At 35.1% G+C, this 15,406-nt stretch overlaps 2 protein-coding genes across 3 annotated transcripts in view; one reads left to right on the top strand and one right to left on the bottom strand.

Annotated features, from left to right (window-relative positions):
- Positions 1 to 1,467: 1,467 nt before the first annotated feature.
- On the bottom strand, positions 1,468 to 3,531 carry wcd (U3 small nucleolar RNA-associated protein 18 homolog wicked). The gene is made up of 2 exons (XM_085954446.1): positions 3,389 to 3,531; positions 1,468 to 2,819 (listed from the first exon to the last, which is right to left on the bottom strand). The coding sequence occupies exons 1-2, from the start codon at positions 3,433 to 3,435 to the stop codon at positions 1,505 to 1,507; spliced, it is 1,362 nt and encodes a 453-aa protein (XP_085810572.1). The 5' UTR covers positions 3,436 to 3,531; the 3' UTR covers positions 1,468 to 1,504.
- Positions 3,532 to 6,356: 2,825 nt separating this feature from the next.
- Positions 6,357 to 15,406, top strand: part of LOC147079186 (uncharacterized) — a 12,199-nt gene continuing 3,149 nt past the window's right edge. The window contains exons 1-8 of one of the 2 annotated variants that reach the window (XM_085954371.1): positions 6,357 to 6,487; positions 7,414 to 7,542; positions 9,360 to 9,704; positions 9,971 to 10,315; positions 10,582 to 10,855; positions 12,006 to 12,311; positions 13,464 to 13,769; positions 14,922 to 15,227. In XM_085954371.1, the coding sequence (XP_085810497.1) occupies positions 10,797 to 10,855; positions 12,006 to 12,311; positions 13,464 to 13,769; positions 14,922 to 15,227 (977 nt within the window). In that variant the 5' untranslated portion in view covers positions 6,357 to 6,487; positions 7,414 to 7,542; positions 9,360 to 9,704; positions 9,971 to 10,315; positions 10,582 to 10,796. Of the gene's footprint in view, positions 6,488 to 6,691; positions 6,784 to 7,413; positions 7,543 to 9,359; positions 9,705 to 9,970; positions 10,316 to 10,581; positions 10,856 to 12,005; positions 12,312 to 13,463; positions 13,770 to 14,921; positions 15,228 to 15,406 lie in introns of those variants that run through there. The other variant, XM_085954380.1, reaches the window with a different exon arrangement.

Here is a 15,406-nt window from a genome sequence, read left to right as displayed (position 1 = left end):
CAATTCTACAATATTAAGATCAATACATATTTTTAAATGGCAACATAATAAATGTAAGTAGGTTTTTCTTATAAAATAATGTTTAAAGAGATTTTAATAGCTATATTTACTGATAAATACTTCTGTTTTTTATGTTTTAACGAATACCGGTATTCAATAAGGAATACCGAAAAACCGGTATTGATATTTTCATTCAGTATTCAATCCCAATATGTATAATTTAATATTGAAACTATACCTTAATTTTCTGTCGCTAAGCAGTGCATGGCCTTTTCAGTACAACGGGATGTCACTGATTTTAACATGATTTAACAGTGAAATCTAAATTCATATTATTTAACAAGCTACTTGTAAGTTTTTCTTATTCAAATTAAAAGGTTACGAACTTTCTTCCTATCTGTAACCACTAGGTAGGTACCTACTCTTAATTTCATCAGATCATATTTAACCTGAAAAGAAATACTACTTTTTAAAAAAATTCCAGTTTCAGTTCCATTGATTCTACAAAAATGATTTCATAAAAAAAGATATTTTATAGTTTTATATAAAAAAACTAATTATTTAAATTCAGAGTTATGAGTAGTTATACTTCTTACCCATTCCAAGCAGAGCAAATGCACACTAGAATTTATAACTATTCAAGTGCTTACAAAAAACATGCAATGTGTATAAAATATAGATACATATCTACAATATCTAAAAGAAATTGAAATTACATTTTAATCATTTATAATATAGGTACAATTTATTCAAAAAAACATTTGGGCATTTGAAATCCAATTTAGACAGAAATACAGTATAACCCCTATTTTACGTTTTTTAAGGGACTGAAAAAAAAAACCTAATTGGAAGGAAAATGTAAAAGGGGGGTAAAAGAACATTTAAATTTTGTTTCTAAAAAAATAACGTTTAATTAAAAAACATTCAATTTAAATTTTTATTGAAAAATCGGGCCAATCACAGCGTCGCTCGCCGACCAATCACAGTGCGCCGTTCTAAAGGCACGGACTTTTCCCACACACATTCCACATCTATGATGTTATTTCAATTATATGTACTTAGGCAATATTTTGAAGTGAGTTAACAATATCCAAAACTAAAAGTTTTTTATTAAAACAAAAATCTTTAAACAAGATTCTACGTTGGAGGCCTCCTTTTAAATGTTATTTAAAAATTTTCGGTGTAATGTTGTATCATTAGGGGATAGTGGGCTACCAATTAGAAGAGCAAGGAGGTGAGAAGACATGGAGATGGAGTGGCTGGTCAAGTTACATCTGTCTATGCAACTTATGCAAGTAGTATAACTGAAATGCAAGAATCTGGACAAGAGAACTAACAACACATTTATTATTTCGTTTTTTGTGAAGTAATATGGAACAGTCAAGGAAGACTCCCAACTAAGCTGGGAACAAATGCTAGGATACTTATATTTTCAAAAAAAAATTGGAAATAAAAATAGCATTTAAATAGGTTTAAAAATAATATTTTTATTGAAATTGATTTGTTAATAATTTTTGTAGTGTTTTAAACGATAGAGGTAGGCGAGTTTTTTATTATTACCAAGACCGATGTAGCCACTGTTTGGTGAAAAATTTACAACAGAAACATGTCCCAGATTTGGTCGAAGACCTGGAAAGTTTGTAAAAACTTGAAAAGACGGAATGTGAACAAAACGAACTGCGTCAGAAGCATTGGAAGAATGGAAAGCTAATAATTCCGAACTGGTATTGAATTTTAATCCTGAAATTTTTGTTGTCAAATTCATCAACATTCTTTTAGGCTTGGGTTCTTTCTTAGTGAGAATATCTGCTGTTTCATAAATGTTCACAACACCTTGGGCACTTCCCGTGGCAAAAAATTCTCCTGATGGACTGATGGATAAGCAAGATCCCGACATACACCCGTCATCAGTCCATTTGTGGCACACTCGTAACGATGATATATTCCAAACAGATACCTGTCCGTCTGATGCATGGCAGAATAGTTTTGTCGAGTCAGGACTGAAGGCCAGAGCGGTCACAAGCCCGTTCTGCTTCAATGTTTTAATAAGTTCTCTGGATTTAGCGCAAAGAATATGTATTTCCCCGAATCTGCCAGCTATCGCGATAAACTTGCCGCAATCAGATATTTCAAACATTTTCATTCTTGTAATTCCATTTGGTAGCGGTACTCTCAATGATTTAGCGTTCATTAGGTCGTAGACATAAAAATGTGGAAATACCGACCCTAAATAAGCTTCTGAACCATCTTTAGAGAACCGTCCGCAGTGAATGGGGTATCGTTTAAATGCAATTGTGTGCAGTTTCTCGTAATTTTTTCCACCCACTGTCAAAAGTGATGCAATTCCTGACATTCCAGCAACCAGGGCTACACTAGAAGTGGGGTGGAATTCAATTGTTTTAATTATCGGTCCCTCATTGCCAGTTGCTAAATTGAGGTAGCGTAATCGTTTGTATTCAAGATAATTGTTAGGAAGAGTTGTTACAGATTTTTTCGCTAGATGGCCAACGGTTTGTAATATTTCTTCATCGCTATCTTCATCAATTTCTTTGTTTAACTTAGCCCATTCTGGTGTGCCAACGAGCAACTTATACTTGTGTTTTACGAGTTCAGCATATTGGCCAGAGTAAGCATTCACCCCGCCATCGGGTAATTTACGCCCTTGAAGGTTTAAAGCTGTACTGATGTTGATATCATCATCTTCATCGTGCCAAGCATCTTTCTCAACTTTTTTCAAGTTATCCGAATCGTCTTCGTTATCTTCTTGGGTGAATTTCTCAACTAGCCCACTGGTGTCACTGAAGAGAAGTTTAGTTAATCTGGAACGAAGTTGAAATGATTTTCAAATCTATTACCTTAGCCCTTTCATCGCAGAGCATTTAATTACTTTAATTACTATGTAATTAGGTAGGTACCACATTTAAATAACATGCTCATTATATCGAACGGCCAACTAATGAGGGCACAACAGCTGTGCCGTCAGCGGTGAAATGCTAAGCAGAAAGAAGTTGAAGAGATTTTCAATATAAGTAAATCTAATTCTAAAAAGATTACTTGACAGTATTACAAACTAAATGAAAGCATAAATTTATGAGTAAGTAATTAAGTAAGTAATCATCAATGTAAGTTAGAAGTTATAGGTACTTAACTAAATAAGTAGGTACCTAGATATATGAGTAAACTAATTTATTCTCCCATTGTAATGAAAGATTGCATTGACAGAAAATCGTCAAATTTATAATTATGGGAATATGATTGTAAATGGAATTATTTCGTAAATATTGTACTTATTATAGTTCTTCCATTATTAGCGAATTGACTTTTGTTGTTTATTTATAAAAAAAGTTGTCAGTATAGTTTATTTAGTGTAATATTGGCTATTGCTTACCTAGTTTCTTCATCAATTTTGATTTGTTTAGGTTTAGATGCCATCATGAATAATTGTTGGTGTCGTCATAAAATATAACCAAAATTCGTTGAATGACAAATTATTTTATTGAACTGTCAGCGACACGAGGTGCAGGTGGAGGCAGTGTTGCCAAGTCAAAATTTAAAATTTCCGTAGATTTTGACAAAAAATTCAGTAGATTTTGGAAAATGTAGTATATTAGATATAAATTAAGACTAATAAGGATAAAAATAACTAATAATATTATTTTATTGTAAACAATGATGATATTAAATGGGTAAAATGGCGCTCTTGGGTAGAGTTACAATCAATTATGGAGAAACACAAATATCAGTAGATTTCTTGAATTTCGAAATAAAATCAAAAATTCAGTATATTCAAAGAGATTGAAAGACTAATCTCTTTGAGTATATTGGCAAAAAATATCAGTAGATCTACTGAAATTTCAGTAGACATGGCAACACTGGGTGTAGGTTATGTTTTATTATTTAGACATGCGTCGTTCTTGAACGTACGAATCTTTTTAAACTAATCGCCAGCGAATGAATCGGTCCCGTGTCACCTGGCGCTTATGCAGTTCGTCGTTCGTCTACTTCGCGCAGTATCAGTGTTGCCATATTTTGAAAGTGGAATTATAGTACAGAGCCTCCAAAATTATAGTATTTGGATATAAAATATAGTACGCGTTGTCATCTGTTGAAAATGAAAATTTTCCCAATTTTTCATAGTCGGCTCGTTTTTATTAGGAAAAATATTTCGCCGCGGGCCGCAGGTTCCCAGATTTTCATGGTCGGCTTGTTTTTTTTTAGGAAAAATATTTCGTCGCGGGCCGCAGGTTCCCGATTTTTCATAGTCGGCTTGTTTTTTTTAGGAAAAATATTCGTCGCGGGCCGCAGGTTCCCAGATTTTCATGGTCTGCTTATTTTTTTTGGGAAAAATATTTCGTCGCGGGCCGCAGGTTCCCAAATTTTTCATGATCGGCTTGTTTTTTTTAGGAAAAATATTTCGTCGCGGGCCACCTCCAGACCACTCGATTGCGAAATGGCAAATGCAGAATTATAGTACTTTTATATAAAATTATAGTACGATTTTCAAAATTATAGTATTTTGGGCGTACTATACCTATTTTATATCGTACATAGTACGCGGACCAAAATTATAGTACAAATACTATAATTATAGTACGGTTGGCAACACTGCGCAGTATAGGAAAAAACGAGGGTGAGAGGACGCGCTCCCGCAGTGTTGCCATATTTTGAAAGTGGAATTATAGTACGGTGCTTTCAAAACTATAGTATTTCGGCAAAAAATATAGTACGCGTTGAGTGACAAATAATTTTCTGCATTTTCAAAAAATTAAACGTGGGTTAATTAACGTCCTGTTTTTTTAGACAAAATATCCATGATGGGTAATTAACGTCTCGTTTTTTTAGACAAAATTCAAATGTTAAGTCAGTGGTTTCCAAACTTTATGTTACTACGCCTTCCTTTAAAAAAAATCTAATCTAGGCGCCTTCTCCCCCTTATTTCATTAAATAATACAGACACCTTTTTAAATAGTCAACAATGTACCTACTTACGAATACAAAAATGAAAAAAAATAAACAAGGTTTTACTACTTATATTATATTTTTGACGAATGTGCTTGTCACAATCAATTTCAATAGTACTCAATCCAAATTCATCTTCGTTCATCGTTACATTCGTTACTGGTAGTAGCTAGTTATAAAATAATTAATGTGCATGTTACACCTATTTAATATTGTACATAATTAAATTCAATAAGTTTTAATTTTTATAAAACTTAATAAAAAATAATTGTCCAAGTTATAGATAATATACGAGTAGGTACATACTACATTCTAATTTTATTCAATTACATCCAATTTCTAATAAAAATCTATCAATAAATGACAGATTCAAACTGTCAACTGCGGCCCGCGGCGAAATATTTTTCCTAAAAAAAACAAGCAGCCGACCATGAAAAATTTGGAACCTGCGGCCCGCGACAAAATATTTTACCTAAAGCCGAAATCTACTGATATTTTGTCGAATCTACTGAATTTTTTTAATACATTCTACTGAAATTTCAAATTTTGACTTGGCAACACTGTGGAAGTGTGTTCTTCGCACTCACGTTTCTTCCTATACTGCGCGTGCACTCTCGCCAATCTAGTTCAACGGAACGTTATATTCAGTTCGCCTGGCAGCGTGTCCTTCGCACCCACGTTTCTTCCTATACTGCGCGCCCACTCTCGCCAATCTAGTTCAACGGAATGACATATTCAGTTCGCCTGAGAGCGTGTTCTCTCACCCTCGTTTTTTACAATACTGCGCGAAGTACACGAACGACGAACTGCATATTAAACGCCGGGTGACATGGGATCGATTCGTTCGCTGGCTATAGATTAGTTTAAACAGATTCGTACGTTCGAGTACGATGCATGTCTAATTATTTCAATTCATTTGCAACCAGTGTTGCCAACCGTACTATAATTATAGTATTTGTACTATAATTTTTGTCCGCGTACTATGTACGATATAAAACAGGTATAGTACGCCCAAAATACTATAATTTTGAATATCGTACTATAATTTAATATAAAAGTACTATAATTTCGCATTTGCCGTGTCGCAATCGAGTTGTCTTTGAAAATTTGGAAATCTGCGGCCCGCGGCGAAATTTTCTTCTCCTAAAAAAACGAGCTGACCATGAAAAATCGGGAACCTGCGGCCCGCGGCGAAATATGTTTCCTAAAAAAAACGAGCCGACTATGAAAACTTGGGGCGGTGAAATATTTACACATTCTACTATTTTTTTCTGAGAAACAAAAAACCTATACATTTTGAACAGATGACAACGCGTACTATATTTTATCCCTAAATACTATAATTTTGGAGGCTCTGTACTATAATTCCACTTTCAAAATATGGCAACACTGTTTGCAACCAACTTCACACCCAAGCTCTCAAGCTGAAGCAGTGCGTAGATATTAAGTTTATTCTCGCTCTTTCCTCTTGGATAAGAACGAAACAAATGAAAATTGTTTTATCTTCTATATTCTAATATTTGTTATGGTGAGTGAACGAAAATTATAAATTCACGGTTTTTCAAAATATTCTGTTGGAATATAAGCCTCATTCTTTCTCGTAGGTAGTGACTTCGCCGCAATCTTCGTTAAACCATTCTGATCGTTCACCTGTTTTTTCGGCGTCCTTAGCTGAGGATACTATGGCAGTCTTGCACTCTTCCCAGTGTTGATTGTTGATTCACCTCTTCATGGTCTCTAACCTCAACATTGTCGCTCAGGTGTTCAAGCTCTCTTGGTACCGAGCCAGTTCCTGCGGAATCTTCAGTTTCTCTGTGTCAAAGGGTTTTGCTCTTGCTCCCATTTCCTTTTTGGTGTTTGAGATCTTTGCTCTAGCTTTTCCACACACTAGGAAATGGTCTGAGTCTACATTAGCCCCTCTGTATGTTCGGACGTTCATTAGATCCGATCTGTGCCTGTTGTCTATCAAAATATGATCTATTTGGTTTATTGTGCACCCATCCGGGGATTTCCAAGTTCCCTTATATATATCTTTACGGGCAAACATTGTGCTACCAATAACCATATTTAGTGACGCTGCACAGTTAATTAGTCGGGTACCATTATCATTACTTTCATTGTGAAGACTTTTGTTTTTTGACAATGGCAGTGTAGATCTCCTCCCGTCCTATTTTGGCATTTAGATCACCGAGTATTATTTTTACATCGTGATTTCGATCACGGATTTACCATTATGACCAAAATCATGTTAGGGAACCACTTCATTGGGGAGTACCTTAGCAATAGGTGCTGGCACGGGCGCTCACTTCAGGAGTGGGGCCCATAGGCATAGATCATGGTGTCTTATCATATTTAACATACTACGGCAAAAAAGACCTCAAAATTCGGTTCTTCCATTATTTTACACTAGTGATATTATTTTACAATGTGCTATGGTTTTTTTTCAATTTCCAGAAGTCTTCAATTTTACTCACTTACCGTGTATTTGAATATTCATTACGGGAATGAAATATTTTTTGATACACCTGCAGGATTTATTTCACCAAAAGTCCAAGATGATTCGACATCAATTTGTCTATAGTGGTAAGTTTTATATTATTATAAGTAGACTAGCTGACCTGGCAAATGTTGTTCTGCCATATAAATTATTTCTAGTGAATATTTAGGTTGTTAAATAAAAAATAACGAATGTATTGTAAGTGTGTGGGGATGGGATCTATGACAGAAAGAGGACTGGAGCGCTGTAGACATTAACCACCGATAAAAAAGTGAAAAAAAGTAATATATTTTTTATCCTAAAGTAGGAAAATGAAATAAAGTAGGTATATCTGCTGGGTCCCGTTTATGAATTGGGAAACCAAAGATACGCCAGACAGTTTCATTGGAGCTGATGTACCGGCTAATTTGGTAGTGCATTATTTCGTCGTTGTCATTCAATCGAGGAGCATTCACATCGGTATTTTGAATTTGAAACATAGCCATATTTATAATTAATATTGCAAATGTATTCTTCTCGGACGTAGCGCCATCTGTCGTTCAACAACATTTTTGCAATGCAATAACATGAAGACGCACATGGGTACCTAATATTTACATACTTAATTTTAATCATATTTTGTTTTTTTTTTTGTATTCATTTACGTATACCGTGATTTGACATTCGATAAATCCTTTATGGGCTTTGCATCCCACAAAGTGTTTTTCATCAATTCAAAAACTCCCATTTTGTCTAATGTACTAGCTACCCCGGCGAACTTCGTACCGCCTCAGAATCAATAATCTTGTGTTAACTTATTAGCTGAATTAAATTCAGTTTTTTATTAAGTTAAAATGAATAAGTTCAATAAATGTGCAAGAATCAAATCAAAATGAAAAGTATTTTAATTACATTGAACTGTACACCCACGATGACCGCGTGGATTATGCGCCGGTCTATGGTGTCAAGGGTCCGAGGTTCGAAAAGTTAGGTTTGGTTAGGTTAACCTAACAAATAATCCAGTATATCGGGTATTTTCAAAATGTGTTTTCCGCTGTATTCCTGATGACCGAACAGTACCTTTGAGATATTCAGGGTTCAGGGCTTATCACTACTAAATTATTATTTTACACCGGGAGAAGCCCGCCTGTAACAGGGATGTATCACCTTCCCTGAACTGACACGAATTCGATGTAAAATGTCTTCTGACATGTCATCCTTGTACTTGTTCCACAGTTCAGGTGGATTCGATGGGAATCATGTCGAAATAATGATAGCAAATAATGTGCATATCTGACTTGGAGACGCAGAAACAATTATTGCTTCAGCGATTGTCATATCCCAATGAGTATCGTTTTCAAGCAAATTGAGCTGTTGACACGAAGCACGAAATATTGGGCACACTACACCATTGACAGTTAGACATTTCGACTATCATTTTTTCTTTTGTTTCTTGTTTATTGTTTCTGTCATTTAGAGATGGCGTTGTATATGGATTTAATTTTTTTGTGATTTTCTCAACTCAACATTTACTCAAATTCATCGATATCAGTCAAAAGCCGTTTTATACAAAATGTATGAGAAAATGAATTTTCTTCATAATTTATTTTTTCCATGATATATCCAATATTTTAATAGTTATTCTGCTATTCGGGGCGGAGACAAATCCAACAAATCAAAGATCATAAAAATCGGTCCTGCCGTTCTTGAGTTATAAATGGTGTAGCTAACCTGACTTTGTTTTATATAATATATGGATTATAATAGGAAATATTGTGCACAATCAAAAGAATCAATCAAATATGTAAATAATATATTTAATAAGCACAGATAGGATTAGAAATTATAGCTTAGTAGATTCTAGTACCTACTTGCTTAGACAATTCAACTCTTAATTTTAATGGTGTTTTCTTTTGTTTACCAGGAATGGTTTGCCACGGGGCTTTTGTTTTTTAACCATCATTGGGAATTGATAAGGCACGAGAGCGAACAATACCCGCAGCTCCGACCGTACGAGTGCATGATATGTCGGCACTCGTATAAAACACGGTCGAGCCTCAACCAACACCTTCACTTCATGGCGCAGACGTTATGTGCCCAGTGGTACAGCACTCCAAATGGTCTAAGGGCACACGTAAAACGTCTGCATAACCATCAATGCAGACGATGCACGACGTCATTTTTGACGATCGGAGAGTTGGTGGCACACAATGCCACCGACCACAGATGGCGTCGTGCATTGGCGGCCCTGGGCTTTAACGTCTAGCAGGTTAGTTTTAAATAAGTAATTATATTATTTGAACTTGGCTTTTCGTTGTAATTAACTAATAGCTAACTTGACAGTCAACAGTAACTTTTTACTAATTATGGATGAGAACGCACCTGAACCTATCATTAGCTCTCCGTTCCGTTGCCAAGATACCTGGAATGAGGACAACCTGAAATGGGCCCTATTCGAAAGGGGTGTCGAAGCAACTGGCGACTTGGAGGCTATGCGATTGTAGGCTATTAATGGTGTTTTCTTTTGTTTACCAGGAATGGTTTGCCACGGGGCTTTTGTTTTTTAACCATCATTGGGAATTGATAAGGCACGAGAGCGAACAACACCCGCAGCTCCGACCGTACGAGTGCATGATATGTCGGCACTCGTATAAAACACGGTCGAGCCTCAACCAACACCTTCAATTCATGGCCCAGACGTTATGTGCCCAGTGGTACAGCACTCCAAATGGTCTAAGGGCACACGTAAAACGTCTGCATAACCATCAATGCAGACGATGCACGACGTCATTTTTGACGATCGGAGAGTTGGTGGCACACAATGCCACCGACCACAGATGGCGTCGTGCATTGGCGGCCCTGGGCTTTAACGTCTAGCAGGTTAGTTTTAAATAAGTAATTATATCATTTGAACTTGGCTTTTCGTTGTAATTAACTAATAGCTAACTTGACAGTCAACAGTAACTTTTTACTAATTATGGATGAGAACGCACCTGAACCTATCATTAGCTCTCCGTTCCGTTGCCAAGATACCTGGAATGAGGACAACCTGAAATGGGCCCTATTCGAAAGGGGTGTCGAAGCAACGGGCGACTTGGAGGCTATGCGATTGTAGGCTATTAATGGTGTTTTCTTTTGTTTACCAGAAATGATTTGCCACGGGGCACTTGTGAAGTCTGTTTTTTGGAGTTCAACCATCGTTGGGAATTGATTAGGCACGAGAGCGAACAACACCCGCAGCTCCGACCGTACGAGTGCATGACTCCAAATGGTCTAAGGGCACACGTAAAACGTCTGCATAACCATCAATGCAGACGATGCACGGCGTCATTTTTGGCGATCGGAGAGTTGGTGGCACACAATGCCACCGACCACAGATGGCGTCGTGCATTGGCGGCCCTGGGATTTAACGTGTAGCAGGTTAGTTTCAAATAAGTAATTATATTATTTGAACTGGACTTTTCGTTGTATACTTAAAAACGTATTGCAAATTGGGTTTTTATACATTATGAAAGAAGTGCTAGAAATTGTTATAGATAGGTACCTAGTTACCCTTCAAAAAAATGTCGATTTCACATCAAACAATCAAACACATTTAATAAAAATACCGTAGCTTTTTAGCTTCATTTTTCATTTAACTGTCACTGTCGGAAAAAGTGTTGTGTACTGTTATGGAACGGCGGGATCATTTATATATTATGGAGAAAATCATAAACTAAAATCTCAACAAATGTTTATTCATTACATCCGAGATCTCGATATATCCGTGATCGTAATAACCGAGTTCGTCTGTAATTCTAAGGGTTCCGTGAGTCGACAAAGTTTGAAGACCACTGGTTTAGATGATCAGTATAGTTGTCCTTTCAGTCTCAATTGACAACTCAAACGGGAAACAGCGATGTATATTTATGTAGTTTTTATTTATTATTATTCCTATTATAAGTTTCTAATCACATTGGTTGGTATAATGCAGAATCTATATTTGAAAAATAATGATATTTCGGATTTTATTAGGGATACGATAACTTTTAAAACCCGCCCTGTTTCCGCTTTGCATTTACATGTCAGTTTAGCTCGGCTCAAACAGACTGGGACAGCAAAATTACTGTCTCCTCTTACACTATAGATACATCCTCAGTCTAGTATTATTTTTATTACTTAGTTTATTTTTGAAGTGCCACTTCCGATCTAGTCCATGTTATCGGTTTTTTTTTCAATTAGTCACATAAAAATGCATATCGCCTAATACCAACACTATTGCACTACAAATTGTCAAACATTCTGTATGCGACAAATTTATACATATTTAATAAAAAAGAATTTTTAAATGATCATTGTATTTTTTTTTGAAGACATAATCAGACATTATGATTATATTATAGCTGCAGATGTCTTGATGAAGATGTGCGGAACCAAAAATTCCCCTCATTTTTCATATACATAATATTTATGTCGACAACATCTATTTTTGTCTTTTTTATAATGCTAAAAAATCGCAGCCATGACATTTTGGTTGAAGAATGGTTCTACATTGGTTAATTTAATAAACACTTTTATTTAAATTTTGCAGAATATCGCCAGCGCAAAAGATAACTTCAAAAGAAAAGTCGAATTCATCACGGAGCAGATGGAAAAAATTCAAGTTTTGGAAATCGAGAAATCGAAAATTTATGACGCCATCTGTGATGTCATGGAAAGGAAGTTACAAAGCCAAGTTGCAGCTCAAAAGTCCGCCGCAGCCTCATAAAACAGATCTATCGCAAATATTTATTAATTATTTCATTTATATTCATTCACATGAGAGTTGGTGGCACACAATGCCACCGACCACAGATGGCGTCGTGCATTGGCGGCCCTGGGATTTAACGTGTAGCAGGTTAGTTTTAAATAAGTAATTATATTATTTGAACTGGGCTTTTCGTTGTATACTTAAAAAACGTATTGCAAATTGGGTTTTTATACATTATGAAAGAAGTGCTAGAAATTGTTATAGATAGGTACCTAGTTACCCTTCAAAAAAATGTCGATTTCACATGAAACAATCAAACACATTTAATAAAAACACCGTAGCTTTTTAGCTTCATTTTTCATTTAACTGTCACTGTCGGAAAAAGTGTTGTGTACTGTTATGGAACGGCGGGATCATTTATATATTATGGAGAAAATCATAAACTAAAATCTCAACAAATGTTTATTCATTACATCCGAGATCTCGATATATCCGTGATCGTAATAACCGAGTTCGTCTGTAATTCTAAGGGTTCCGTGAGTCGACAAAGTTTGAAGACCACTGGTTTAGATGATCAGTATAGTTGTCCTTTCAGTCTCAATTGACAACTCAAACGGGAAACAGCGATGTATATTTATGTAGTTTTTATTTATTATTATTCCTATTATAAGTTTCTAATCACATTGGTTGGTATAATGCAGAATCTATATTTGAAAAGTAATGATATTTCGGATTTTATAAAGGATACGATAACTTTTAAAACCCGCCCTGTTTCCGCTTTGCATTTACATGTCAGTTTAGCTCGGCTCAAACAGACTGGGACCGCAAAATTACTGTCTCCTCTTACACTATAGATACATCCTCAGTCTAGTATTATTTTTATTACTTAGTTTATTTTTGAAGTGCCACTTCCGATCTAGTCCATGTTATCGGTTTTTTTTTCAATTAGTCACATAAAAACGCATATCGCCTAATACCAACACTATTGCACTACAAATTGTCAAACATTCTGTATGCGACAAATTTATACATATTTAATAAAAAAGAATTTTTAAATGATCATTGTATTTTTTTTTTGAAGACATAATCAGACATTATGATTATATTATAGCTGCAGATGTCTTGATGAAGATGTGCGGAACCAAAAATTCCCCTCATTTTTCATATACATAATATTTACGTCAACAACATCTATTTCTGTCTTTTTTATAATGCTAAAAAATCGCAGCCATGACATTTTGGTTGAAGAATGGTTCTACATTGGTTAATTTAATAAACACTTTTATTTAAATTTTGCAGAATATCGCCAGCGCAAAAGATAACTTCAATAGAAAAGTCGAATTCGTCACGGAGCAGATGGAAAAAATTCAAGTTTTGGAAATCGAGAAATCGAAAATTTATGACGCCATCTGTGATGTCATGGAAAGGAAGTTACAAAGCCAAGTTGCAGCTCAAAAGTCCGCCGCAGCCTCATAAAACAGATCTATCGCAAATATTTATTAATTATTTCATTTATATTCATTCACATGAGAGTTGGTGGCACACAATGCCACCGACCACAGATGGTGTCGTGCATTGGCGGCCCTGGGATTTAACGTGTAGCAGGTTAGTTTTAAATAAGTAATTATATTATTTGAACTGGGCTTTTCGTTGTATACTTAAAAAACGTATTGCAAATTGGGTTTTTATACATTATGAAAGAAGTGCTAGAAATTGTTATAGATAGGTACCTAGTTACCCTTCAAAAAAATGTCGATTTCACATCAAACAATCAAACACATTTAATAAAAACACCGTAGCTTTTTAGCTTCATTTTTCATTTAACTGTCACTGTCGGAAAAAGTGTTGTGTACTGTTATGGAACGGCGGGATCATTTATATATTATGGAGAAAATCATAAACTAAAATCTCAACAAATGTTTATTCATTACATCCGAGATCTCGATATATCCGTGATCGTAATAACCGAGTTCGTCTGTAATTCTAAGGGTTCCGTGAGTCGACAAAGTTTGAAGACCACTGGTTTAGATGATCAGTATAGTTGTCCTTTCAGTCTCAATTGACAACTCAAACGGGAAACAGCGATGTATATTTATGTAGTTTTTATTTATTATTATTCCTATTATAAGTTTCTAATCACATTGGTTGGTATAATGCAGAATCTATATTTGAAAAATAATGATATTTCGGATTTTATAAGGGATACGATAACTTTTAAAACCCGCCCTGTTTCCGCTTTGCATTTACATGTCAGTTTAGCTCGGCTCAAACAGACTGGGACAGCAAAATTACTGTCTCCTCTTACACTATAGATACATCCTCAGTCTAGTATTATTTTTATTACATAGTTTATTTTTTGAAGTGCCACTTCCGATCTAGTCCATGTTATCGGTTTTTTTTTCAATTAGTCACATAAAAATGCATATCGCCTAATACCAACACTATTGCACTACAAATTGTCAAACATTCTGTATCCGACAAATTTATACATATTTAATAAAAAAGAATTTTTAAATGATCATTGTATTTTTTTTTGAAGACATAATCAGACATTATGATTATATTATAGATGCAGATGTCTTGATGAAGATGTGCGGAACCAAAAATTCCCCTCATTTTTCATATACATAATATTTATGTCGACAACATCTATTTTTGTCTTTTTTATAATGCTAAAAAATCGCAGCCATGACATTTTGGTTGAAGAATGATTCTACATTGGTTAATTTAATAAACACTTTTATTTAAATTTTGCAGAATATCGCCAGCGCAAAAGATAACTTCAAAAGAAAAGTCGAATTCGTCACGGAGCAGATGGAAAAAATTCAAGTTTTGGAAATCGAGAAATCGAAAATTTATGACGCCATCTGTGATGTCATGGAAAGGAAGTTACAAAGCCAAGTTGCAACTCAAAAGTCCGCCGCAGCCTCATAAAACAGATCTATCGCAAATATTTATTAATTATTTCATTTATATTCATTCACATGAGAGTTGGTGGCACACAATGCCACCGACCACAGATGGCGTCGTGCATTGGCGGCCCTGGGATTTAACGTGTAGCAGGTTAGTTTCAAATAAGTAATTATATTATTTGAACTGGGCTTTTCGTTGTATACTTAAAAAACGTATTGCAAATTGGGTTTTTATACATTATGAAAGAAGTGCTAGAAATTGTTATAGATAGGTACCTAGTTACCCTTCAAAAAAATGTCGATTTCACATCAAACAATCAAACACATTTA

Source organism: Rhyacophila brunnea, unplaced genomic scaffold (assembly GCF_057557595.1).
Source record: "Rhyacophila brunnea isolate RB1 unplaced genomic scaffold, BYU_Rbru_1.0 scaffold_10, whole genome shotgun sequence".
Lineage (NCBI taxonomy): Eukaryota > Metazoa > Arthropoda > Insecta > Trichoptera > Rhyacophilidae > Rhyacophila > Rhyacophila brunnea.
Note: the sequence above shows the minus strand (reverse complement) of the source record. Positions and strands in the feature narration are given on the sequence as shown.